The 26,763-nt window shown below is 39.9% G+C and overlaps 1 protein-coding gene across 1 annotated transcript in view; it reads left to right on the forward strand.

Annotated features, from left to right (window-relative positions):
- Positions 1-26,763, forward strand: part of FBN1 (fibrillin 1) — a 408,253-nt gene that overhangs the window by 25,068 nt on the left and 356,422 nt on the right. The window contains exon 2 of the mRNA XM_073623525.1: positions 23,909-23,991. Within this exon, the coding sequence (XP_073479626.1) occupies positions 23,909-23,991 (83 nt within the window). The remainder of the gene's footprint in view (positions 1-23,908; positions 23,992-26,763) is intronic.

A 26,763-nucleotide genomic window follows, 5' to 3' on the forward strand; every position in this document is an offset into this window, starting at 1 on the left:
TGAAAAAGGGTTAGAACTGCCCGCAAAGAGTGGCTGCAGCTGCGCTTTGCCTGTGGTTCGGCGGCACTGCCCTATTGATTTCAATTGTGTATACACCGCTCCTACAGCGCTGCAAAGATGCTGCTTGCAGGACTTTTTTGACTGTCCTGCAAGTACCCCGCTCCAGTGTGAAAGCACTCAGGCTTTTACACTGGAATGAGAGGAGAGGCTCTTTACAGGCGATATACAGGCGCTATTTTTTAGCACTGTAGTGGCTGTAAAGCGCCTCTGTGTGAAAGAAATTTGGGAATAGTTTGAGCCCTAATCAAGTTGTTCTTACTGTCTGTGTCTCTACTCACTTCTTGTCAGGACAGGTTGGTGAGGAATATCTCCAAAGCAAAGCAGACAAAAACAAATCGAACGAGTGATGGAGGGTTCAGACATTTGACAATGCTCTTATTGCTCTTCAGTAACTATGATTATTGCACTCCCGCCAATTACATGTATGGGTATCACAGTGATAGACATGGGGGTTGATTTACTAAAGACAAATCCACTTTGCACTACAAGTGCACTTCCAGGTGCACTTCGAAGTGCAGTTGCTGTAGATCTGAGGGGAAGATGTGAAATGAGGGGAAGCTCTGCTGATTTTATTATCCAATCACGTGCAAGCTAAAATGCTGTTTTTTATTTATCTTGCATGTCCCCCTCGGATCTACAGCGACTACACTTCCAAGTGCACTTTCAGTGTACTTTCAAGTGCATTTGCAGTGCATTTGTAGTGTAAAGTGGATTTGCCTTTAGTAAATAACCCCCAATGTCCCCAATAGGGTTGCAGATATTAAAACAGGTCTGGAGTTAGGCACCCTTTCTCACTCCCGGAGCCCCTACCCCTTGACAATGTTCAGGGGTTCCTCTCCTCCACAGCTTCTGTCACATTTGCAGCAGATGGACTTGTAGTTATCAGTCAACTTCAAGTGCGGTAATTAGCGTCCTCATAGTCCAATGACCCTTCCTCCAGCTTTCTAACTGAAAATCCATAAAATGGTATGGGCAGTGAGCTGCAGAGGCCTAACTAGAACCTTCAGGGCCCCAGTGCAAAAAACCAAAAAGGGCCCCCTGCCCGGGGCCCCCCCATGGTGGCAAAACGTCAGTGTCTGGTTGTAAGTGCGACCTTTGTGACCCTGGTAGTTCTGCCACTGGTGTCAGTAATTTTCTATTTTTTGTTATTTTATTTTTTTATTATTTGTTACCATTTTATTTAATTTATTTATTTTACACTTTTATTTCTTATTTTTTTTTACAACTTTTTAGGAGGCCCATTGGGGGGCTTTGGTGAAATTTCAGTGGTCTAAACAGACCTCTGATGTTTCACCCTTGAGACAGAGAAAGGAGATTGAAGACACAGTCCTCAATCTCCTCTGCAGCTTTAGCTGCACAAAATGAATGGACAGGAATAGCTCTGTACAGGGCTTCCCATTCATTCACAAACTGAAGCAAAAAAACACACTTTACTATGCCTCAGTTATGAATGAGTCAGTGATCGGTACGGTACGGATTGGTACTAGTCACTGACTCTCCATCCTGACAGATCCCCTGCAGCAGCCGGCAAGAGAGGGGAGGGAGAACCTGGCAGTGCTGTGGTGAATGGGGGGGGGGGGGGGCAGGGGAAAACACAGGAGACTGATCATAGCAGGAGGTGGATAGGAGGGGTGGTGGGGTGGCATGTAGAGGAACCGATGCCCTCCATTTTCCTTCTGCAGCATTTCAGAAGCTATAGGAGGAAAATGGAGGGGATTGGTTCCTCTATAGGCTACCCTTCTTATCCAGGTGTACAGGGAGCCTCATGGCCCCCTGGAGCATGGGTGACCTCTGTACATACACCCCTGGTGAACTGTATGAAGCATGTGCAGGAGCCTGACATTGCACTCCCAATCCATTGATCGCAGATGCAAAAACATGTGCCTTTATTATTTTTTTTAAGGTAAACCTACCTTTTAGGCAGTTGCAGCAACCGTTTTTTTTCTTTGGGAAAGTCAAATCTTATTGGTTACAGCTTCTCTATAGCACATATAACTGGATACTAATATTATATAAGTAAAGTTGATCCAGGGTATATCTGATTGCCTTTTGGGGGTTTCCCCCGCTGGAGCAAATTGGAACATGCTTTATTGTTTTTTTTTTTTGCCTTTTTTGGAACAACTGTGGGTACAGGATTGTGTATATGAAGGTTTTCTATTTGTGTGTGGTATGTTGTTCTGTGTTGGTTGAGCTGGATGGACTTTTGTCTTTTTTCAACCAGATTTACTATGTATCTACGTGTGTATGTAGGACACCTTCACATGTCAACAGAATATCACCATTGAGAATTCACATACACATTCACTTTGGTTCTTGTAGGCATATGTCCTATTTCAAGGTTACCAGTACTTACACCAGGCTATGGATCTAGTGATGAGATCTTGGAAATATTTGGAAATAATGTTTATTTTGACCCAGGCCTGGTTCCAGTACATAAAACAGTTTCAGTCTGAACAGGCTGTTAACCGATTTGCTGGCAGTATTAGATGCAAAATAAAAATCAAGAAATGTACAGAGTTTATAGTATGTCAACATTTATTACTCAGAAACAGCTTAAAGTATATGTAAACGATCACCTTGTAAAACAACCCGTTCAGTTTTCAATAGAAATGAAAGGCAAAATATTTGTGTATAGATATTAAAAAAATATACCGTATTTATTGGCGTATAACACACACCCCAGGTTTAGGAGGGAATTTTAAGGAAAAAAACTTTTTAAGGAAAAAAACTTACATTTAAATGCCCATCAATGCAGGATTATCAGTGTCCATCTACATGCTTGACCAGTGTCATTTGCAGCCTTGCAGCCTTGTCAGTGTCCATCTGCAGTCTTGCAGCCTTATCAGTGTCCCTCTGCAGCCTTGTCAGAGACATCTGCAGCCTTGCAGCCTTATCAGTGTCCCTCTGCAGCCTTGTCAGAGACATCTGCAGCCTTGCAGCCTTATCAGTGTCCATCTGCAGCCTTGTCAGTGACCTTTGCAGCCTTGCCCAGCCTGCAGTTAAACTGCAGTGACTTGTCAGTGTCACTGCAGTTTGAAAATGGCGCTGCCGAGATACACAAAGCCGGTCCTGTGTATCTCGGCTCCTCTCGGGCTCTTCTCGGCTCCTCTCATAGTCCCGCCCAGTCCTGCCCTATGATGGACATAACATAGGTCCAATGGCGGGACTGGGTGTGACTGTGAGCGGAGCCCATATACATACATAGCCGAGTGTACTTGGCTAGGTTCGGCAAGCTCCGCTCACAGTCACACTCAGTCCCTGTGTTATGTCCATCATAGGGCGGGACTGGGCGTGACTGTGAGCGGAACTAGCCGAGCCTAGCCGAGTACACTCGGCTATGTATGTATATCGCTCACAATCAGCGGGGGTCGGCGTATAACACGCACCCACGATTTTCTCCTGGTTTTAAGGGAAAAAAGTGCGCGTTATACGCCGATAAATACGGTAATCACTTTGTTTCCCCCTTTTTTTATACATGATGCCATTCCCTTAGCTGTATAAGAGCTGGGGGTGAAGAAACAGGAGTACACTAATCTTCCCAGTGAAAGACTTTGCAGGGGTTGTGTCAGGACAGGTATAATCATTGGAGGCTGAGCTCCCAGCAATGCTAGAGAACTTATCATGGTGTGTTCTCCTGCTTAGTGTGGTCAGTTTTTAAAAGCAGAGGGACTGGCAGGAACACCTGGGATTTCACACAAAGGAAGCAATACAAAGAGAACAGGATACTTTCTCATACAAGTACATGGTACAGCAGGTACATATCAGGAATGAAATGTCAGGTTTACATACTCTTTAAAGGCAGGTTATCTAAATAACATTGGTCTAAACGTTGATAGGAAGAAGATCCAGGAATTACTGTGGCATTCAATGCTGGGCAATACATTCATGATCTCCATGCTCTTTGTTATCTAAGATATGTTCATTTTAGTACAGATACAATTTCAGAGCTACCTAATCTTTATCAAATTTGTTGGCTTACCTGAACCCACTCCAAATGATTCTTGTCTGAAGAAAAAAATCGGATTTTTTTTTACATTTATAATTTCTGTTGCATTTTATATTCTATCCTCTTTTTTTACTCAGATCATAGTGAAGACATTTTCTTCAGACTCTATGCATATGTTATGACTTTCTCAGATATACTCATCTATAGAGTAGCCAGTAATTGCTAAATTTACAAATCATAATGCATTAACGTGAACAGTAAGTAAGGATAAGTAAAAGAATAAGGGATGTAGCATAGTTAGCATATTTGAGATGCTCTAGATGACAAAATTGTTGAAAAAAAGTATTAATGGCAAAAAAAAAATGCAGACAGTGAGAATTGTAGTGTTCCCTCAGTGGAGAAGGTAATCAGTGGAGAAGGACCCCCTTACATTTATGACCTGTGTAAAAATGTCTGCTTATACATGTGGTCATTAAAATGCCCCCTTACATAAATGATAAGTGTAGTGCCTTCCTAAATTGGTGGTCATTGTGAGAAGGACCACTTTGCATTGGTAGTCATTGTCATTGAAAGAAGGGCCTCCATACACAGTGGGAAAAATACTCTTTACATTTGTGGGCAGTGAAAAAAAATTCCCTAACATTAGTGGTCAAGGGGAAGAATGCCCCTCCCCTCCTTACAAGTAGCTAAAAGGTTATTTATCGAAAATTGCTCATTGTTTAAAACCTCTGGAGTAACCCCAGGGGCCCATGGAACCCTGTTTGAGAAAAGCTGCCACAGAGACATTGAAGTTGACTTCCTTTTCAAACTATCATCCCAAAATGAATATGCGCAATTTGGATTCCTGAGTAAAAGGGGACATGGAAAACACTCAAAATTTTCAGTTACAGAGTACCTAAGACATTATTTAAATGGGTAATATTTAAAAAAATGACCTTTGAATTTTTTTCAGTGTTGCTAGTTAGTGTTGACCCTCTGGTAGGTTTGTGGTTTCTGCAAGTCACCGAGTCTAAAGTTTGTCATAGACCCCTAGAAAGATGTATGGAACTCTCTATGGGACACACAAAATCTGTAGGCAAGACCATAGTCTAAACAAAAGTAAGCATTTATGTAGAAATGAATAATGGGCATGGATCCAGACAGATAGTGTGTCAGTAGGCCATGGTTGTAGCCATAGAAGCAGTCAGGACTTTCAAGTCAAACACTGAAGCTTAGAAGGTTCAGCAACAAGTTTTTGCTTGGTTTTCAAATTTGTATTTGCTAGCTGTTCTTGCACCTGGTGATATCAGGAGTATGCTGATGCATGCCCTGTGCTACAGTCCTCTATTTAGGCCTACAGATGGCACTGACACATAGTAAACGTGAAGAGACACCAACATTCATAGAGGACAGCCACAGTACCCACGGGAAAAGAGTGGGAGCCGCTAGTTCTTTTCATGTTCTGTTAATGTCTTTGCTACAATTGTAGGGTGTTTTTATTAGTTTCTAAATAAATGCAATCATATCTAGGTATGGTCATGCATAATATTTAAAACTGTAGTTACAGTACCTATTTAAAGTTCACTCAATTGTTAAGGCAATATTAAACCCAAAAGCAAGCATTTATTATATTGCAGTTTACCAATTCTTAGATGTAATGACTGTATTAGTTTCCTTCTTTAGGCTTTCTTTCTTCTATTTTACATGGTGATCTAGCCATTAAGTTGTTGTTTTTCAATAAAAAAGCTCTCTTGGAGTTACAGAGATAAGACAGACCATTTAACACTGACATGGGTGCTTAAAATTATCAACTTTTTTTAAAAACCTTTATTCCAAAAGGAAAAAAAAAACTGTTTGCTGTAAGTGATTATAAATTATTAGCTGGTGATCAGCTTAATTTTTTGCTAGTGTATTTAAATCTGCCAGTACTTCTAACACTCCCCTCAGCACAGACTGAAAATGCTGTTCTCCAAAGGTGCCCCCTGTGCTCCTGCATCCAGAGTCCAGGGGGCACTCAAGACAGGAGGTGTGCTACTGGTCAGATTACCAGGTAAAAACAGAGGGGAAAAAAAGGCAAAAAAAAGAAAAAACAGCTACATGATTGATAAAAACAAAATAAACATGGCCGCTTGTTAAAAAGTCTAGTCTTTTGGTCATGTGGTCTCTGCTGCAGGGAAGGATGGGAGTTCAGATTGGCTGATCTTTCCTTTTAGCATTGATCAAATGCTGACCAGCCCTGAAGGAAGTCAGGAGCACAATTTTTTGCAGGCGAGATAAGCATTTTGAGCCCTTCGTTGCTCTTTATTAATTAATTCCTGCATAATCAGTAACACAATATTAAGCTGACCATACACTGAGCAAATTTCAACTGGTTCCTAATAAAATGAACCTTTAAAATTTGATCAGTGTGTGGATCTGATGGCAGGGCTCTGCCCAACCTCCTTCGATTGAATAATTGAGGGAGCTGGGTGGAAAATTGTTGGCCAAACAGCACCTACATTCAGTCAGATTTAGGCACTAATTAGGTATTCTGACAGCCGCAGTGGGAGATTCGACCATCCACTCTGTTTAGCATGGATAGAGTTTTTTTGGAGGGTTTTGGTTTAATACTGTTATATTTCTTTGGTTCAGACTGAAAGATGAACAAAAGAAATATATGGGTGTATGGTCAGCTTTAGATTAACATTTGAGCATAAGTCTACTTTTAGAAACTGGCTAGGAGAATGTGCAGAGCATATGGATTTGGGCAGTACAAGAATGCTTACAGGATGACACATCTTGCATAGTTTTCATACAGCAAGTCCCTGAAAGGTGTAACCCACCATTGATTGCCATTCCAACATTTGTTAGGTTTATTGCAATACTGAACCATGCCATATTATTCATTAAGCTGGAGAATAAAGAAACAACAAATATTGTTTATGCAGCTTTGTTTTATGGTAGAAAAAGTGTAATAGTGCACAAAATGCTCAGATGACGGACTAATGCCCTGTACACACGATAGGATTTTCCGACAACAAATGATGGATGTGAGCTTGTTGTCGGAAAGTCTGACCATGTGTATGCTCCATAGAACATTTGTTGTTGGAATTTCCGCGGGTTCTCAAATTTTCCGACAACAAAATTTGTTGTCGGAAATTCTGAGTGTGTGTACATAAGTCCGACGCACAAAAGTCCATGCATGCTCGGAATCAAGCAGAAGAGCCGCACTGGCTATTGAACTTCATTTTTCTTGGCTCGTCGTACGTGTTGTATGTCACTGCGTTCTTGACGTTCGGAATTTCCGACAACATTTGTGTGACCATGTGTATGCAAGACAAATTTGCGCCAAAATCCTTCGGAAAAACATCCATGGTTTTGTTTTCGGAAAATCCTATCGTGTGTACAGGGTATTAGGGTGAAGACCTCAAACTGCGGTAATTTCAGTCCACAGAAGAAGTTTTACAAGCTTTCTCCAAGCATGGCCTTTTTACAGCATAAGCTGCCAGTCCACATGACCCACTAATGCCTATGTCCAGTATAACATGAACATTGTGCATTGGAACTTTAAGATGACCCAACTGCTTGCTGGATACTACTCGATTTTATCCACCTAATCATATCATGACCTTGTGGTCCTGGAAACAAAACAATATTTGCTGAATTCCCCTGCATCTGAATATGCAAAAATACAGGGTTTTTTGTACCCTCTTTAAGCACTGCCATCTGAGCACTATGATACCTTGCCCTTACACACTGGAGCCCGAGAGGGAACTTGCATGCTACAGAATAAGTTGCCTGAAGAATTAAGAGGCTTTAATTTAGGCCAGAAAGCCTGTGCCAAGGTTATTTACTAGTTCTTAGAGCTGCCTTTTCATAGCTAAATATATAAGAACCCGTAATGTAGTTTTATAATGTGCTGTGTCCATCATATTAGGGCCCGTAAATAGGGTCAAGAGGTTCACAGCTGTATCATTTTTATTTTAAGTCTGAATCTTTCAAAAAGTACATTTTGGAGCCCAAATTGGAAATAGTTAATAAAATATAATATCTATAATAATAATAATATATAATATAATAATATATAATATAATATCTGAATCGAACTGCAATGTTTTAAGCTTACTTTTTTTAGTAGAAGTGGCGTAAAAAGAGTTGAATAATATTCCTTTCTATGGTACACAGCAGAAATGGCTATTTCACTTGTCTGTTTACTACTGGGAAATCTGTATTTTAATTTATAGCATGTAAACCTTAGTCAGTGTTTGCCGTGGAGGAAGACTGAAAAGCCTCAACACCCCATTTAATAAAAAAGTGCAGAGACCAAAGCTGAAGTGCAGAATGCATCAACCCACAGGAACCAAAGACATTTCTTGGTGCTGACCTCAGATAATCAAAATGTTAATGCTGATTGGTTGAGCATACAGGCCATAGCCTACATTGTTTATATCACCCAAGAAATATGTGATTCTGACACACAGTAAAACCTTGGTTTGAGAGCGTTTTGCAAGACAAGCAAAATGTTTAAATAAATTTTGACTTTAATATACAAGCGATTAAAACAGGCATATCTACTGTAAGTATGCAGGCATCCGGGGTAAAGCTGTCCACATAGACCATCCTGCGTACCACCATCGACGTCATCCCTTCCACGCTGTGCTCCACGAGCGCTTTAAGTCTCGCTTTCAGGGTAGTCGTCCCGGTCATGATTGCAGACTGACAGCTGTGAGAGCGGGTGGTGCGGAGGACGGTCTGTGTGAACAGCTTTACCCCAGATGCCTGCATACTTAGATGTGCCTGTTTTAATCAACAACCATGTGAGTTGATAAATGTTGTACCTTCAATAAATGTAACCATATTGCTACACTTAGAGGCGCCTCTCTTCTCTTTTATACTCTGGAGCTCCTGCTGGATTTTGCTTCTAATCCCCTTGTGGAGGCTTCCATTTGTGAATGGACATTTTATGATTACACAACTTATCACATTGCTATAATCTTTTTATATGGACTATAAACCGAAAGACCTAATGAATAAATGGTGGGACGAATCATCTGAGCTTCCATAATTTCTAATGGGGAAATGCGCTTTGATATACAAGTGCTTTGGATTACAAGCATGTTTACGGAACTAATTATGCTCGCAATCCAAGGTTTTACTGTAGTTGTTTGTGAAGTTCCATTTATAGAGTATTAAATAAAAGCTAGAAAACTAAATTTCACACTGCCGGTGAATCTCCGGCAATAACAGGATGATGCCCGCCGGGGTGAAAATTAACTAGATTTTATCTCAGTGTGACTTTCTCCTCTATGGTATATGCTTGTGCATCATGTGTGGGCAGACTAATCATTTGGAGAAGAGGAAAAGCCTGGTCAATAAAAGATGGCGGCATCATTAGAGTTAGAGCACTGTGTGTCCTAGTTTCTTAGGAGGCTAGTTGAAGAAACTCTCTATGGTATAAGAGACAAAATTAATCCAGTGTAAATCTTTGTGTTTAAATACATCAAATAATGTTCCTCAATCACCGCTGCCACCTTTAAAATGAAATCTTAAAACAAAGTGTAAAATCTTATCTCTGCAAAATTCACCACTCTATCAGTAGTGCTGTGATAAATGTAATCAACGTCAAGTGTACATATCATTCATGAAAAAAACTAAATCATGTAGTCCAAAGGGGCGTGGCTATATGGCAATCCAGAGGATAGTATCAGGACGGTGACAACGGCAGCTGGAGGTGGCGAGACACACACCAGCACTCTAAGCTATGCACCCCTTTCACAAATGTACTAAAATGCTCAATATATGGTTTTAAAATATGAGTGGTTTTCCTATTTTAAATAAAGTAATTGATGATTTGGTTGCTGCACCATTGAAGGCATTTTTTTTCTTTTTTATATGGGATACTTTGATATATCCACCCCACGGAGGAACTCCATGAGATTTGCTTAAGGAGTCAACCGATTCAATGTTCTATTGAGCTTGATATGCCAACCATGAGAATGGAAGGCATATGTTTCTGGTTCCTGTCTACTAGGAGAGGGATCAGTTTTGTGCACGTTTGGAAAGAACGCAAAGTGGAATACAGGCATACCCCACTTTTAAGTACTCAATGGGGTTTATTTACTAAAGCTGGAAAATGCAAAATCAAGCTCACTTCTGCATAGAAACCAATGAGCTTCCAGGTTTTATTATCAACGCTTAATTGAACAAGTTGGGGTTAGAAGCTCATTGGTTTCTATGCAGAAGTGAGCCTGATTTTGCACTTTTCAGCTTTAGTAAATAAACCCCATTGTGTACTTAAAAGTGGGGTACGCCTGTATTGACCAATACGGTGGACTTTTTTCAGCACATTGCGCTGGGTAGAATCATTTTGAATATCTATTTAAATTTTACATTTTTTCACTGAACTATATGATTTTGATCTTTTTTCATGAACGGTATGTATACTTCATGTTTATTACATGTATCACAGCACTACTGACAGAGTCGTGAATTTTGCACTGAGATTTTATACTAATATAATCTTGCTTGACTTTTTATTCTTATTTTTATGGTTTAATTTTTTTGTTGATTTAAGTTACAATGTTTGGTACAGTTGCTGCCTGAGCTGTTCCCTATGCTGCAGCTATCTATATTGGCATATCCTCAGAAACAGCTTTGGAGACTTTACTCAGACCCTGCAGGATTTGAAGATTGCAGGGCTAGCCTGTAATGTGAACTTCAGGCACTGGGCTCCGCATTGTGGTGCTTTCCAGACCCTTGTATTCTGTGTTAGTTAGCAACAGAGCACTAGCTAGGCGCTATTCAGGTCCATAGCAGTCTCTGGTGTGACCTAGTCCCTGAAGACTTATTTTGTGATTTAACACAGGCTAAAGGATCATTAGCTACTTCACTGTTGAGCATGACGATAGATTTTGGGACTTTGAGTATACCCCTATGTTCACTCTACTCTTAACAAACAAAGAATATAATAGAATCTACCTAAAATGACTTAAACTTTTATTTCATACAATATAAAAACACATGTTGCTATCTGCATAGTACATTACAACAATAAACCTGTTAAATCCTCTGAGAAGGTTAACGCATTTCACGGATTATCTGCTTCATCAGGACCAACAGAGTTTAATACATTTAAATGATAAAATCACCAGTAGTTAAAAACAAATCTACAGAAGAGAAAAATAAAAAAGATATAAGTGCTAACAAACAATATATTATTACAATAGTGGTACAGGTCATGTTGTAAGTTTTCATAATTAAATAGAGCATACAGTATTACATTCCTCATGAATCTTCATGGGACTTGATCACTGGTGGATAGGTCCTCCTTCTGTAGCCAAGCTGTGATCTTCTGATAAGGTCTTCTTTAATTCCTTTCTCTCTCCTATTCTCTGTTAGGTGAATGTTCCTACAATTAGTACTAGGATTCCTACTCCTTGGTCTCGGCAGAGGATTATGTTCTTTACAGGGGTAAGTTGGATGATCCCTAGAGTCATATAGTTGATAAGGATTAGGCAGGGTTGCAGTGTTACACCTCAGAAACCCGTAAGGGTGTTGGTTGGTTGGTTAGTCGGTTGGTTGGAAGTCCTAATTTACCTTCTGTTGTTGGTGTTTTTGTACACCAGTTTGGGTTACGGTATATCCTCAACCTTACCTACCCTTTTATGCGGGTGTTATTGACCACTCTACCCTTTCCTTCAGGAGGATTCCGGGTTAGCACTTTTCATTGTTTTCCAGCATAGGATTTTACCCTATGTCAAATTACACTTTTGCTATAGTGGCACTCACATCTATGCCGATCCCTTTACAGGATTGGTTGTCTGTTTTTTGCTGCAGATAACCATGCAGTGAAAATGTTATGTCTGTTCAAACATCCTCTTATGGGTTCTGCTTTTTTCTGGGACTTTACCCAGCAACATTTCTTTCTTATTGACCATATTTCATATTACTTGGTCTTGTTCTCTCCCATTTTGATAGTTGAAGTCCATCCTTCAGGTAGTAGTTTCCCCCTTTGTGGTGATTATCTGTCATGGTCTGGAAGCTTAGTGCCCTTCTACTGGTTGTGGACATTTTCTGATTTTGTTTGGCTTTTTCTTCATCTAGCCTTGATCCCAGGTGCTGATTTCTTCAGATACACTTTTGTAGAATCATCTACACATCCGTTGGACCTTTTGGTGTCTGTTTCCCACCCCTCTGTTTGACTGGTTTGGATGTTCCAATCGTGTTAGAATTTCTGTGTTATTGGCTCTTGATACTGCTTCCTCACAAAACTGAGGAATGATGGTTGGAAGCAAGATTACATAGGGCTGGGTTCAATGTTTTTGGTTGTCAGTGTCTCAACCTCTTGTGGGCTGTAGTATAAGCCCAATTGTTTAAGAATGTCTGAATTTCTGAGTCTCTTAAACTTCAAGAAAAATATTTTATGGCATGTACAAAAGTCCTATTATGTCTGATAGAGGTCCTTTAGGAAATAGGATATCTACTTTGATATGAATATATTTGTGCAGAAGTTCATGCAGCCTGTGTCAGTTTTCTGACACAGCCTGCTGAGTAATATTTCTTATGTATTGATAAATGCCAAATGATCTGTGCCACTAAAGAGAGTTTCAGCCTAATGAATAGAATAGAGTTGGCTTTTTGTTATGTAATTACCTTTCTTAATATATATCCACAGACCCAAGAGTAACAAAAGGCAACAATAAAAAGAGTGTGTTGCGTCTGACCTTTCATCACACCTTGCTGATTTTTTCACTTTGTACAGAATGGCGTAGGTACTTCCCGTTGGGCTCTATTTAGTTATGGCATGTGGCGCTGACAAAAGTTTTAAGATCCATGGAATTCCCTCCTCAATAATTATGATTTTATATTGTGAAGAAACGTGAAAATGTCTAAGACAAGCAGTGAGACAGTTAACAGAATGTTTTTCTTTCTCACATATGTTATCATTTCATGTTGAGTAGTGATGAGGGGTCTGAGGTACTTTATGAAACAGACCCTACAATAACAAACCACTGTGAGATTGCTATCAGTTTTGAATAACGTGGCTGCAGAGACATGGATATAGACAAAAAGGGAAATAACAACACATAGACATAAGATGCCCATAGATCCCCGTGCTCAACTTGTGGCCCCACGGTTCTGTTTGTGCATCCCCTGCATACAGGGCCCCTGCATACAGGAGTCTGTTTTCCTTGACTAGAAATTTTCTCGGGCCAGTAAAGGAAAAATATTTTTTCGTTTCTAGCAGTTAAATGACTTGTTTTATTTATTTCACACTTTATTATTTATTTTCTTTTGTTGATCGTCCCCATACTATTTGTATGTGTTTTTTTCCCTCAGATTTTTAATAATGGATCTTGCTGGAAGAAATATTAAATTTAACAAAATTAATTTTTGGATTTAATGTGGGAAACATGGATTTGTAGAAGGGCTATAATAGCAGCAATCTCTAGCAGTCTCATGTAATGTGTCTCCAGTCTATGACTGTCCCCTGCAGCATGTCCCCAGTTTCCAACAACACTTATGTACTCCAACAACACCTCCAACAACACCTATGTTGTTTTCAACAACACCAATGCATGTCTTTGACCATCTCCTGTTGTACTGTATGTTTTCAGTTTTCATGCTACATTACATTCACTAAATATGTTCACCTTTGGTGATATCAGAGGCCACACTTGAGGACCCTATATCAAAAAAATTGAACTCCACAGCTATAGAAAATCAGATATATTCCTGTGAGCTGTAGACCTGTCCATTCTTAGAAAAAAAAAACACAAAAAAATGCTTACATGCTGTACAAATCGAGTTTGATTATTGTCCTAGGTAATTCAATAGCCATATACGGTAAGCTTACATGATTTTTTTCATAGAAAAAGGAATGGTCGGCTACTATTCTCAAGGAGATTTCACAGCACAACGGAAAATCAATCAGGAAGGTTTAATGTCAAGATGTGGGACACTAACGTAGAACTCCAGCTGAATAGTTTTATATTTTAAGCTTGACCAGAGTGGGTTGAGAGCTAATATCAGGTTTTCATTCTTGTCCATATCCCTGCTGGTCAGGATTTCCCTTACTGGGCTCATTGATGCTGGTCACAGCAATAAAAAGCTAATTGTTTTAGTATAGTGGGGAAGAGTGTGAACTACTATTGGGGTTGATCTGCAAATTTTTGGGAAATCGCATCCCTATTTCCTCCCCCAGTGACCATTATCACTAGAACAGCAAGTAAGAAGAAATCTGCCCAGAGGAGACTAAAGAAGAACAAGACAGATGTTTCAGCTTTCCCCCAATTTATCCATTACTGGAGTTTACAATTTGCCCTTTACCAACTTTGTGGTCTTACCATTAAAATGTGGCCCTAATGTCTACCCAAAAAAGTTTTGCCACTAGAATGTGGAATAAAAAAAGCTAGCAACACTCCTTGGTATGTATGTGATTTGAGAAATAATTTTACCATAAATATTTCAGACTTATTAGGTCACTATACTTAATTGTAATTTGGTGGTTCCTCTTCTTCTTTCTTTGCTTAAACATACACACATAAACATACACAGATATATATTATTGCACAGACATGTACGTGTAGATTTATTTTTGTGTTTTAAATAGATAGAATGATTTTTTTCCATATGGTGCCTTTGCATTCTTGCCCTATATTTATTGTCAAACGGCACTTGCTCAATTTACTGCCAGACCAGTGTGAGTTCTAATTTAATAAACTGTGACTTGACCTATTCATTGTGCAGACTCCCACAGCATTCATTGTGGTTTCCTACCACTGCAGGAGTCCTTGTCAATGCAATTCTTGCTGTGAAATTAAGCTGACCTTTCCTCCCCACTAGGGGGCCCATTTATTCATATCGTAGAAGATGGTTTAATTCTGCTTAACTTAGACATCTTAGCTTAGATTTCTCATATAAATGGTAGAGAGATGGAAATAAAATGAGTAGAAGAGGTATCTGAAAGGATTGTGTTTGTATTGAATATGCCAACCAGTTAGAATTCTAGCATACATTAGAAATGAAAAAAAAAATCTGAATGGCTTTTAGGGCAACATGGATGCTATCAAATGGGACTTGTGGTAGTCATCCAGCCTGGACCTTTGGCAAAAAAATGTTCTTTGGTTACCCCAAGTAGACAATTTCAAGGAGAATTCGCTCTGGCCTCTAAACCCTGTTGCCCTCAGGGGATTTTAAGGTCAGAACAATACCATCTTAAAGACACTGAACAGCTCTGAACTCTCCAGTAGTCTCAGATATATCTTTTAAGAGTACTGAACAACAGCTGATTGCTGGGGCTTTATGAATTGTGGGGACATGGATCTCTGTCTTACTGCTGAAACTAAAAAATCAACACTGTTCTATTTTAACTTTTTGGACCTCATTTTTGTTTGTTCCCGGTGCAATTGTGGTGGATTTTTTTATGTTGTGTAAATGTATTTAATTTGAATTATCTAAACTATTCATCCAGTCCCGGTTTGCAGTTTATATTTATTACTGGAGGTTTATTTTATTAGGATTCATTTTATGATGAATAGTGTATAATAACACTGGACAACTGACTGGCAATTATTGTTCTGACTGCACTAAACTGAAGAAAGGTCAATTTAATTGGTTGCAGGTCATAGCTACAGTATATTAATCTATTTGAGCAAGTCATGTAATTTGCTTGGAATTAGTTTATTTCTTTGTACAATTGCTTTAAATAACAAACATAGGCACTCCCTGAGTTACAAACATCTGACTTACAAACGACTCGTATTTACAAATGGAGGGAGTCAACAGGAATTGAGAGGAAATCTACCCAGCAAAACAAACATTACAGGGGTGTTAATGTTCCCTATGCTATCCAAAAAACTAAAAAATATTTTTTTTTGCTGGAATTACACTTTAAAAATTTACCCGTTCCAACTGTTTACAAATACTGTACTGGTGACCCCACAATAGGGATAAAACTTTTTCATGGAAGGGAGTTTAACAAGACTCGTGGCCACTCATTAAAATTAGAAGAAAATAGGTTTAAGCTTACACTACGTAGAGGGTTCCTTACTGTAAGAGCGGCAAGGATGTGGAATTCCCTTCCACAGGCGGTGGTCTCAGCGGGGAGCATCGATAGTTTCAAGAAACTATTAGATAAGAACCTAAACGACCACAACATACAGGGATATACGATGTAATACTGACATATAATCACACACATAGGTTGGACTTGATGGACTTTTTTCAAACTACCTACTATGTAACTATGTATATAACTTACATTCAACTTCAGAATCAACTTAAAGGTGTTGTAACCCCTTGAGGTTTTTCACCTTAAAGTGGTGTTCCGGCCGAAATTATACTTTTTAAATAAAAATACCCCTATAATACACAAGCTTAATGTATTCTAGTAAAGTTAGTCTGTAGACTAATGCCGCGTACACACGGTCGGACTTTTCGTCTACAAAAGTCCGACAGCCTGTCCGACAGACTTCCGGCGGACTTTCGGCGGACTTGCAGCAGACTTTCTAACGAACGGACTTGCCTACACACGACCACACAAAAGTCCGACGGATTCGTACGTGATGACGTACACCGGATTAAAATAAGGAAGTTCATAGCCAGTAGCCAATAGCTGCCCTAGCATGGGTTTTTGTCCGTCGGACTAGCACACAGACGAGCGGATTTCGGGTCCGTCGTAGTTACGACGTAAAGATTTGAAGCATGTTTCAAATCTAAAGTCCGTCGGATTTGAGGCTGAAAAAGTCTGCTGAAAGTCTGGAGAAGCCCACACACGAACGGATTACCAGCCAGCTTTAGTCCGTCGGCGTCCGTTGGACTTTTGTAGACGAAAAGTCCGACCGTGTGTACGCGGCATAAGGTCTGTTTTGTTAGTTTATAGCAGTAATTTGTTATTTTGTAAACTTACAGCAGGCCGTGGCCATCTTAAGTCTGGGCATCTGAAGCCAGACTGTATTTCTTCCTGGATCTCATCCTTGCAGATCTTGCACATGCTCAGAGCAGCACAAGCAGTGTAATAGGTTTCAGGTCAGGTTTCCATAGCAACGGCAGTGTCAGAGGAAGTTGCCGCCCCTTCCCAGAAGGCATTGCAAACAGGAAATGATGCGATGGGCCACGGCCACGGAGGAGGAAGTGAAAAATGAATACAGCAGATATACAGTAAGTGCTGAGAAAAAAATTTTTAAAATATCCAATTCGTTTACAGTGCACAGTTTAGTGAGGGATGCGGAAGAGTTGTAAAAGTGGGTGGAACTCCACTTTAATACATTATATGCATTAAGGTGAAAAATCTCCTGTGATGCAGCAGCCCTCCAGAGCCCCCCTTTTACTTACCTGAATCCGGTCTTTCCAGCGATGGGAACGAGCACACCAGCTCCAGCCGGTGTCTTGGGTCCTGATTGGATAGATTGATAGCAATGCATCCATTGGCTCCCGCTGCTGTCAAATCCAATGACACAGGAGCCGAGGGGCGGGGGCCGAGTCCCGCTATCTGTGTCAATGAACACAGAAGAAGAAGAGGAGCCAGGAGCGCCACTGAGGAACCCCAGAAAAGGAGGATCGGGGCCACTCTGTGCAAAACCAATGGCACATAGGTAAGTATGACATGTTTGTTTTGTTTTTATTTTTTTATAAAACAAACCTTTACATCTCCTTTAAGAACAAACCTACAGAAACAATCTTGTTTGTAAACCAGGGACTGCCTGTGTTTGTTGATATTGCTTTAACCACTTTGACAAGCTAATTATCAATGGTTGGTTGGTTTGAAGGCCACTGAATAACATTGGTTCAAGTGCAAATTTTTTAAAGAAATAATTTATATAGTTCATACGCCTGAAGAAGTTTTAAGATAATGTAGATGGGATCTTTTTGCAGAGCTGACAATACAAGATCTCTCAGAGCAAGCTGCATATATCCACGTGCTCCAGTTTTTACTTTAAAACAAAACTCCCCATCCGCTCCAAGCCTTATGATATAATCACTGCAAATCCAGGACAGCATTGTAAAGCCTCCAGATAGACTGAAAAATGTAACGATGATATGTATAGTTCACTGCCTAAAGTAAAATACTAATGCTAATGCCATTAACTGTTCCTGACTGGTCCCGCTGCTCATGCCAGCTCAGAATTCCATGCAGTCCAGAAGACAAATAGTGGTTGAAGCCTTCTCCTTTTATTGTACTGTTGTGTAACAGTGGGAAACAAGTAAAATGTGGAGGATGATCAGGTCATGGAAAGAAAAGTGAACTAATTGTGCATAAAAAGGTGAAATATTGTATATAATATTTTAATTGACTCAATTTAAAAAATATAAGTGCTAAAACCAACATTGTTGCTCCTACGCTGGAGTTGTCCTGCTTTAACTGCTCTGTAACAAATACAGGCATTCTCTTCTGTAGTTTTTATATTGTAAACCAACTATTTTTTCTTTTAAGTGGAATTCCAGCTTACACCTAACTAGTCCTAAAACTTTCCGAATGATGTATATACTTACCTATGTCCAGGCTACTATGGTCCAGTCACATGATTTCCCCTTTGTCAGCCAGCGGCTGCTGCGGGGGGGAGAGGAGGGAGCATATCTGAAGGCGGCTAGTAAAGCCTGTAACGGTGACATCACCCATAGCCTTCAATGGTCCATCTGTTGTCAGGACGCCCTCCTCTCCCTTGAAGCCAGAGCCAGATCATGTGACCAGAGTGGCATAAAAATATGGAGGCATATGCATTTTTCATACGTAGGCTAGTTAGCATAGGTGTGAGGAAGGGGAGGGAACACTTTTAGAGCTAGTTAGACATAAGCTGGAATTCCACTTTAAATATAATTTTTTTTGTGAGTTCGATAACATATGGGGTACAAAATAATGTGAATGCCTAGTAGCAAACAGTGGAAGCAATATGATGAAAATATAGCTGTCATATTTATTTGGTATGGACCTTTACATACCTGCACATACACTATTTGGGAATTAGAGCAGAGACTGCAAGCCAGGCCTTCTCATCCAACATCAGTGCCTAACCTCACAAATGCGCTTCTGGAAGAATGGTCAAACATTCCCTTACACACTCCTAAACCTTGTGGACAGCCTTCCCAGTAAAGTTAAAGCTGTTATAGCTGCAAAGGGTGGGCCAACTCAATATTGAACCCTACGGACTAAGACTGGCATTGCTTTAAAGTTCATGTAAGTGTAAAGGCAGGCATCCCAATATGTTTGACAATAGAGTTAAGGGTGGCACACTGGTGTAGTGAGTAGCACTTTCGCCTGGAGTTTGCATGTTCTCCTTGTGCCTGCGTGTTTCCTCCGGGTACTCCAGTTTCCTCCCACACTCCAAAGACATGCTGGTAGGTTAATTGGATCCTGTCTAAATTGTCCCTAGTATGTATGAATGTGAGTTAGGGACCTTAGATTGTAAGCTCCTTGAGGGTAGGGACTGATGTGAATGTACAATGTATTTGTAAAGCGCTGCGTAAATTGACGGCGCTATATAAGTACCTGAAATAAGTAAATAAATATCTGTCCCTTGATGTTTGTTTATGCAGCTCATTAATTGGTTTATGGTAGCATAATATTGTTAAAGCCCCGAACTGAGATTTACAAAAAAAATGGTAATGTGGGAAGATTATGCGGTAGGTGCTTTTCAATGAGTTGCGCCAATCCAAATTGTATTTAAGGGCATGGCAGCCCACTTTTATTGAATAAACAGGAAAGTTCACATAGACATCAGTTGCCCATACAGGGGTTCTTTCACATCAATATGAACAAATGAAAATACTGAGCCACCTGGCTACCTTGTTGACAGCACCGCTGTTTTTTTTACCAGTCTCTCTGACTGTGCTGTCCAGCTTTACTGGTTCACTTGGCTCTCTTAGCTTTAGTCGCAGCGCCCAATCCTGGCTTCTTGATAGGGGTTCTCCTGATACCCTGATAGGAGTCCATCTGACCCAGAGAACCCACTGTCTCCTGGTTGCTGGCTGGGGCACTTCTGACCCCTGGGTGAGACCTCCAGTTTCTTGACTCCTGGCTGAGGCACCTCTGACCCCTGGATGAGACCTCCTGGCTGCTGGCTAGGGTAACTCTGACCCCTGGTGAGACCTCCTTTCTTCTATAACTTAGTGCTGTCTCTAAACTGGGAGCTGTTTTCAAACTGGGAGCTCTGAGCTATCCTTGTGTATATAATGACTCTGCACACCTGTGTACTGCAAGCACCTGGTAAAATCCAGACACAGGATTGACAGCTCTGATCCAGAACTACAGAATCCAGAGAAAAACACAGTTTTCTCTGCTCAGAAGCGATAGTCCAGAACCTTACATTAACACTTAATGCAAATCCTGGGTCATATTCTCCTCCATTTTCACAGGGACAGGATCTCACTGTGTCAGAGGTAACGAAAATTTAAGGCCTCAAGCACATGGATGATTATATGCTTAAAAGTCTTCTAGTGCATAAATTGCCGCTCCTTTCCAGGGAGCCACAGGTGATGCATACAACTGGCCATACAAGTGAATGGCTGTATATGCCAGTACACTTGTAAATGCCAATGGCTTCTGCATCGTTTACCAGAACAGGAAGTGGTGGAAACCTCCTCAGGGGGACCCAAATAAAAGTAAAGACGCAACAAAGGTTCTAACCTTTTCCCAGTTTTTATTATTTTCCTTAGTCTATGTTTTCTAAAAACTCAGACTATTACAGTTGTTCACTTTGTTTCTGGCTAGAATAGCAAGAGCACATTCCTTACTGGTTAGGTGTGTTGGTAGAGCTGCAGTGGGCTCAGAGAGAGCTTGCTGCTGGAATCGTTCCATTGACCAATGACTCATGACCATTTAAAAGATACCAGTTAAACAAGGATTAAAGTAGTGGGGTGGCCAGATGCAAAAGATGAAGGACAACATAAAAATACCAGTAAAATATGGATTATAGTAGTAGAGTAGTGCAAAATAAAAGGGTCTTCAAAATTATACATTTATTAAGTAGGGTGTGTCGCCTGAGTGAACCCGAATGCAGCATTGATGTTATACTGAGGTGTGCCGCCATTGTTGCTACATGACAATTTAGATAAAATGGTCCTCCCACCAGTGTAAAGTATAGCACAAGAAGAGTTTTATCAATATATTTAACTAAAAAAAAAGTAACAAATTCAGAACCGTTCTGATGAGTACAATTAAAGTCACTGTGCGTTTGTTGATTTTTGCTGTTAAAGCCTTTACAGAGGTTTTTCAAGGCAGCAGGCCTCAAACTTTCTTCTATTTGCATTCAGTCTGTCACACTGTAAAGATAATGATTTACAGCTGAATTGTCCTACATTAGTGGTTAAAATACAGTTTTGTGCTGCACCCATTGCTAGATTGTCCTCAGATAACCTGTTATGGGGAGTTTCCCCCATATAACTGTTGCAATTAGTACTTTGGGGAGACTCCTCAAAGCTTCCCCACATGGGGCCCAAGAGTCTTCAACATACTTGGCAACAGTCACTGTCAAGCCTATTCTCGAGATAAATATAAAAAATGATTTAAAAAAAAAAATCTGGCTCCTTATCCAACAGATGGATAATCTCTAGAGGGATTTATGGAATTGCAAGCAATGTTTTACAAATGATTAACATTCACATGTTAAATAATCAAATGTAATAGATTGATTTTATATAGATGTTTGTTCAGTTATAGAATATGTAATGTGTGCAAGGGCTGCCCAAGAAAAATAGTTATGGTGCTTTATAAAGTTTTATAAAAACAACAAATACCCCAAAGCAAACTGTCTTTAAGGATAAGTGTAATTTAAGTGCATATTAAGTATTTAACTGCTCTCTAAAGATGCATAAGTGCTAAATGATCTGCTAAGCAATTTTGACTAATAATGTCACCCATGAAACTCTTGGATCTGGCCATTATCTTAGGCTACGTGAGGTGTCATATTAGGGGGAGTGGCTGTTCCATGACCAAATTTGATTGCTAGGCTCATTATATTTTACATTCCAGAACTCACTATGTGAATGGCACTCACAGGATTCAATCATGAATATCTAGAAGTACTTAGTAACAGAGGCACAGTTTTAAGTACATCTTTGGCAGCATTTTTGGCACAGAGTACATTGGAATTAAAGTGAATTAGTGCTAGATAAATATGTTAGTTATTTCAATCTACAGCTTTACAAGTGACATCAATACCAGTGATATCACTGCTCAGTTTACTTTTTAAAACTCACCTGCAGACAATAATGAAATTTAAATAGTGTATTATGCATCAGTTATCTAAAGCTGGGTATGCACTAGTAGAATTTCAAGTGAAAATTTTACAAAAATTCTTACGAAAAATCATACGGAAATTTTTTAGTACATTCAAATGTCATTTGAAAGTTGTTCAAAAATGTATTTGCTTTTAACATTTGGTATTGGAATGAATGGACTTTACTGAATGAAAACCACATACACTTTTAGCAATTCATACATTCGAGAAAAATTTTCCATCCTGCTCTTTGGGATGTTCTCGTCACTGTGGTTGAAAACAAAGGTTGATGCCGCCCCACTAATGATTAGAAAAATGGAAAAACATTCTTACAACAGTCTTACAGTGAAATATGTTGAACGAAATTCTACTAGTGTATACCCAGCTTTACTCCTCAGTCGAGATTCCAAACACCCATTCCCAAGCCATCCTGCAGTGTAATGGATCAAAGTCACAGCTCCCTCTATGAGCCAAGCTAATTTTCTGCCAACGGGACCAGGCTTTTTTTCCGTGCTTGTTATCTTCTTGGGTACTGGTCCCCTCACTGCCCCTGTGAGTTCCCCTGCCTCTGGATCCTGTGAGAGAGGACCTTGGGAAGTGTCGCCTCCACCAATGGGAGATGTACACATCATGCAGGCAGCGATGGACAACCAAAGAAGGACCTCTGTAAACAGAAGAAGAGGGAAGGATTGTCATGTGACCACAGATTTAGGTAAGTAAAATGGACATGTAACCAGTAGTTCATTGAAGGTGGGGGGTGGTGGTGTTGGTTTGCTAATATCCTGGAGTTTCTGAGCTGAATAATACTTTCTTTATAGTTTTTTTGGCAGTTGTGAGCGACTGCTGGTTAATTTCATATAGGTAACCTGCAGGGTGATTACAATTGGGCTGCACACACCCAATCAAATACAGATTAACCTGAATTATTTATTTTAGCACAGTAAATTATTTTAAAAGCAATAAGTCATCATAGTTTTAGATTTAGAGTAGTTTTTATATTGTTATAGTAGTAGTAGTAGTAGTAGTAGTAGTAGTAGCATTCATTTATAAAGTGTGATGTAAAAGATTTTGTTAGACATTTGACTTATTATTTGTATTCCCACTACCACAGCTCACTATATAAAGCAAAATTTCTACTTAATTTATTAAATTTTCAGGAGTGCTAATTACATTATGTTTTTTTTTTCTGTGGTCCATTATGCTATATGAAGGTTGCTCAATTTTTCAGAATTCAGGAATACAAGAAATGCAATTCATTTGGGGTTTGTGATCTGCAAAGCATAGAAGGTGTTAAAGGTCCCCAAAATGACCATTTCTCTGTAGATTTTAGCGGACTTTGTTGTGCCTGGGTTACATCCAACTCATTAAGTTATAACTGAGTGAGAGCATTCTGGACTCATTAAAATACTGCTGAGCTGGACAGAATTTGGGCCATGGTGACCGTTAATACCTCATCAGGGTTTTTATTTTCTAAACTGAGGCCCAGCATCCATCTCTCTTGTCTTTCACCACCCAAACAATCTGTGACAGTTACATAAACCTAAGAAAACTGATACTTTACTCCACTGAGCTACCTGATTTTTCTTCTTGAGTAATGATAGTAGATTAAATAAAGTGCTTATTCAATTTTCCAATGATATACTGTACAATGAACATCTGTTTATGTACTTGACACAATAATACAGTTTAACAGTTTGGTCTAATACAATGCTTACTCTATGTCTTTTAGACCAAATGTATGTGGATCCCGTTATAATGCCTACTGCTGTCCTGGATGGAAAACGTTACCTGGAGGGAACCAATGTATTGTTCGTAAGTGACTGTCTCCTTTTTTTTTTTCCTTTAATTTATTATTACACTGCGGAAAATGGCTTTAATTAGGAACCAAATTCTGGAAGCTGTACCTAAAAAAGGAAGGCAGGGGATAAAGGACTAGTCATAAGTTTTGCCTGTGGTCTCCCTGACGCTGATATTTTCCCCTTTGGTGTGTCTTTGTGTGCAGGCAGCCATCCCGATAGAAGTAGGCTTTTGCTTTCCATCTTAGAGTGTCCAACAAGAACAGTAAGCAGTACAGAAGTGACATCACAAAATCGATCAGTGCTCTCCGCTATTGGCAGAGAGCGCTGATCGGGAGCCAGTTGACTGCTGGTTTTCCAGCATGCTCGTCCGACAGAAGCTGGCCAGGCAGCTAGCTTCTGATGAACCCGCTGACATACACAAGGAACGAATATCGGACATTTTTTTTTGAACTGGCCGATGTCTCCCAACATGCGGCCCGTGTGTACTTGGCATAAGTCAGAGGCAGCAGTGCCTTAGATGTCACACTGCACATATACAGCTAGGGGCTTTAGTACAGAAGTGCCTAGGCATCCTCATATATCAGGATATGCAGTGCTATTTTTCAGGAGGAATTCCCCACAAAAAGCTAATTTTTTAGAGTACTGCTTAGGCATATTTAACGCTTTTTAGAGTTCAGTTTTACTTTAAAGGTAATATCCACCCTTAGTTTTCTGTTCTCCAGCACTGACAGTTCCGCATTCCTGCTATTATTATTATTTCTTTTGTTCAGCCTTTGGGTGGCCTCTGATGATGGAACTCCTGCTGTGTGCGCTGGAATTCTGTTATCCCGATACTTATGTCCATTGCTGGTCCAGGTCCTCCAGTGCCGGGAGCGAAAATGCAAAACTACGCCCCTCCCCCACCGTTTATTACATTAGTGTCAGTGTCTTGGTAATAAAACAAATATTTACAACTGCTCCATTCTGTCCTGGCCCTTACTGTATGTGAATGTGATTAGTGCACATGTAGTTTGACACAGTGTATATGTATTTATGAAAGTTCCCGGGTTACATGTGTAGTATAACTAGCATGCTCTTGTACCACGTGTAGTAAGAAGCAGTGAGTAGACATATTATAAGTAGTGTGATTTTATTATATGAGTAGTGTATATTTTTTAAAGGAGATTTTTGCCAGAAGAGACATGTAGTCTCCTCTACCAAAAAAAACAAAAAAAACCTCTACCTAGCATTTTTTTTTTTACTTTGGTTCTGCTTTAAAGTGGTTGTAAACCCAAGAAAAAAAAAAAACAATTGCAAGACAAAGGCACAGCATAGTATACTAGCTCATTATGTACTACTCACCTTAGATCGAAGCCCCTGCATCGGTCCTCGTTCACCGCTTCGGCCAGCGGCATCACTCCCGCATGGGTGCCGCTGGTAACGGCACAGTCTAACTGAAGCAATGGCACGTACGTGCCATTGCTTCAGTTTGCTTCAGTGGGCATGTGCCGATGACATTGGCACATGCAAATACAGGGGATATCTCCGAAACCGTTCAGGCTTACCTTATTATAGGCTTACCTGTAGCAAAAAGTACGTCGTAATGCCCTGTACACACGACCGGTTTTGCCGTCAGAATAAACTCTGAAGGTTTTTCCGTCGGAGTTCCGACGGAATTTCACTCAAGCAGTCTTGCATACACACGGACACACCAAATTCCGACTGTCCAGAACACGGTGACGTACAACACATACAACGGGACTAGAAAGCAGAAGTTCAATAGCCAGTAGCCAATAGCTTCCCTCTCTTACTTACTTCAGAGCATGCGTCGATTTTGGTACGTCGGAACATCATACAGACGAGCGATTTTTACGATAGTAATTTGTTCCGTCGGAAAAATATTGAACATGTTCTCTATCTAAGTCCGTCTGAATTTTCGACGGAAAAAGGCCGATGGGGCATACACACGGTCGGAATATACGATGAAAAGCTCCCATCGGAATCTTTCTGTCGGAAATTCTGCTCATGTGTACGCAGCATAAAGGTTTAAAACCACTTTAATGGCAGCCATTGGATGCTGAAAGGAAGGGAGAGCACTTGACACTACCAGGACGTGTGGAAGCTTGAGTATTAGCCCTCATGCACACTGGACATTATAATAACGTTATAAAAATGCCAATAGGCTGATATTTGATTTACTGAACACTGTATGCTTTTTCTTCTTCTTTTTCTCAATAAAAACTAATTAAACAAAAAAATAAAAATGCCAGTAGCTTTGCAGTGAGTTTTTCAATGTTTTTTAAAGTTTTTGCAATATCGTTTTTTAGTGGTTTTCAGCGTTTTTGGTGGTGAGCCACATTTCTGAGCGTTTATCGGCAATTATCTGCGTTTTTTGACATTAAAGCGTTTTCACAGCTGAAAAACGCCTCTCAGAACCCACAAGTTTTGTTTTTTTTTGACAGCCAAAAAACACCCCATTGAAAAACAGTTGATAACAGCCTATGTGTGCATGGGCACATAGAATAACATGCTGGAGAGTTTATTGACTGTAGAAAAAAACGTCTGAAGCCAAAAACAGCAGCTGTAAAAACGTCCAAAAGCATCCAGCATGCATGAGGCCTTATAGTGTCTTGTATTAAGGACACAGAGGATGCTTAAGAAGACACCAATGTATGTTTTGATGCAGCAAGGGGCCTGCATCCTAGAAAGGTTTATTTGAACAATTATGTTTTATGTCAAGTGGACAGATAGTGGTTGCAACTTTGTCCTATTATCACCGCACTTAAACTATGCATTATTATTTAGT

This window comes from Aquarana catesbeiana, linkage group LG03, assembly GCF_042186555.1.
Source record: "Aquarana catesbeiana isolate 2022-GZ linkage group LG03, ASM4218655v1, whole genome shotgun sequence".
Classification (NCBI taxonomy): Eukaryota; Metazoa; Chordata; class Amphibia; order Anura; family Ranidae; genus Aquarana; species Aquarana catesbeiana.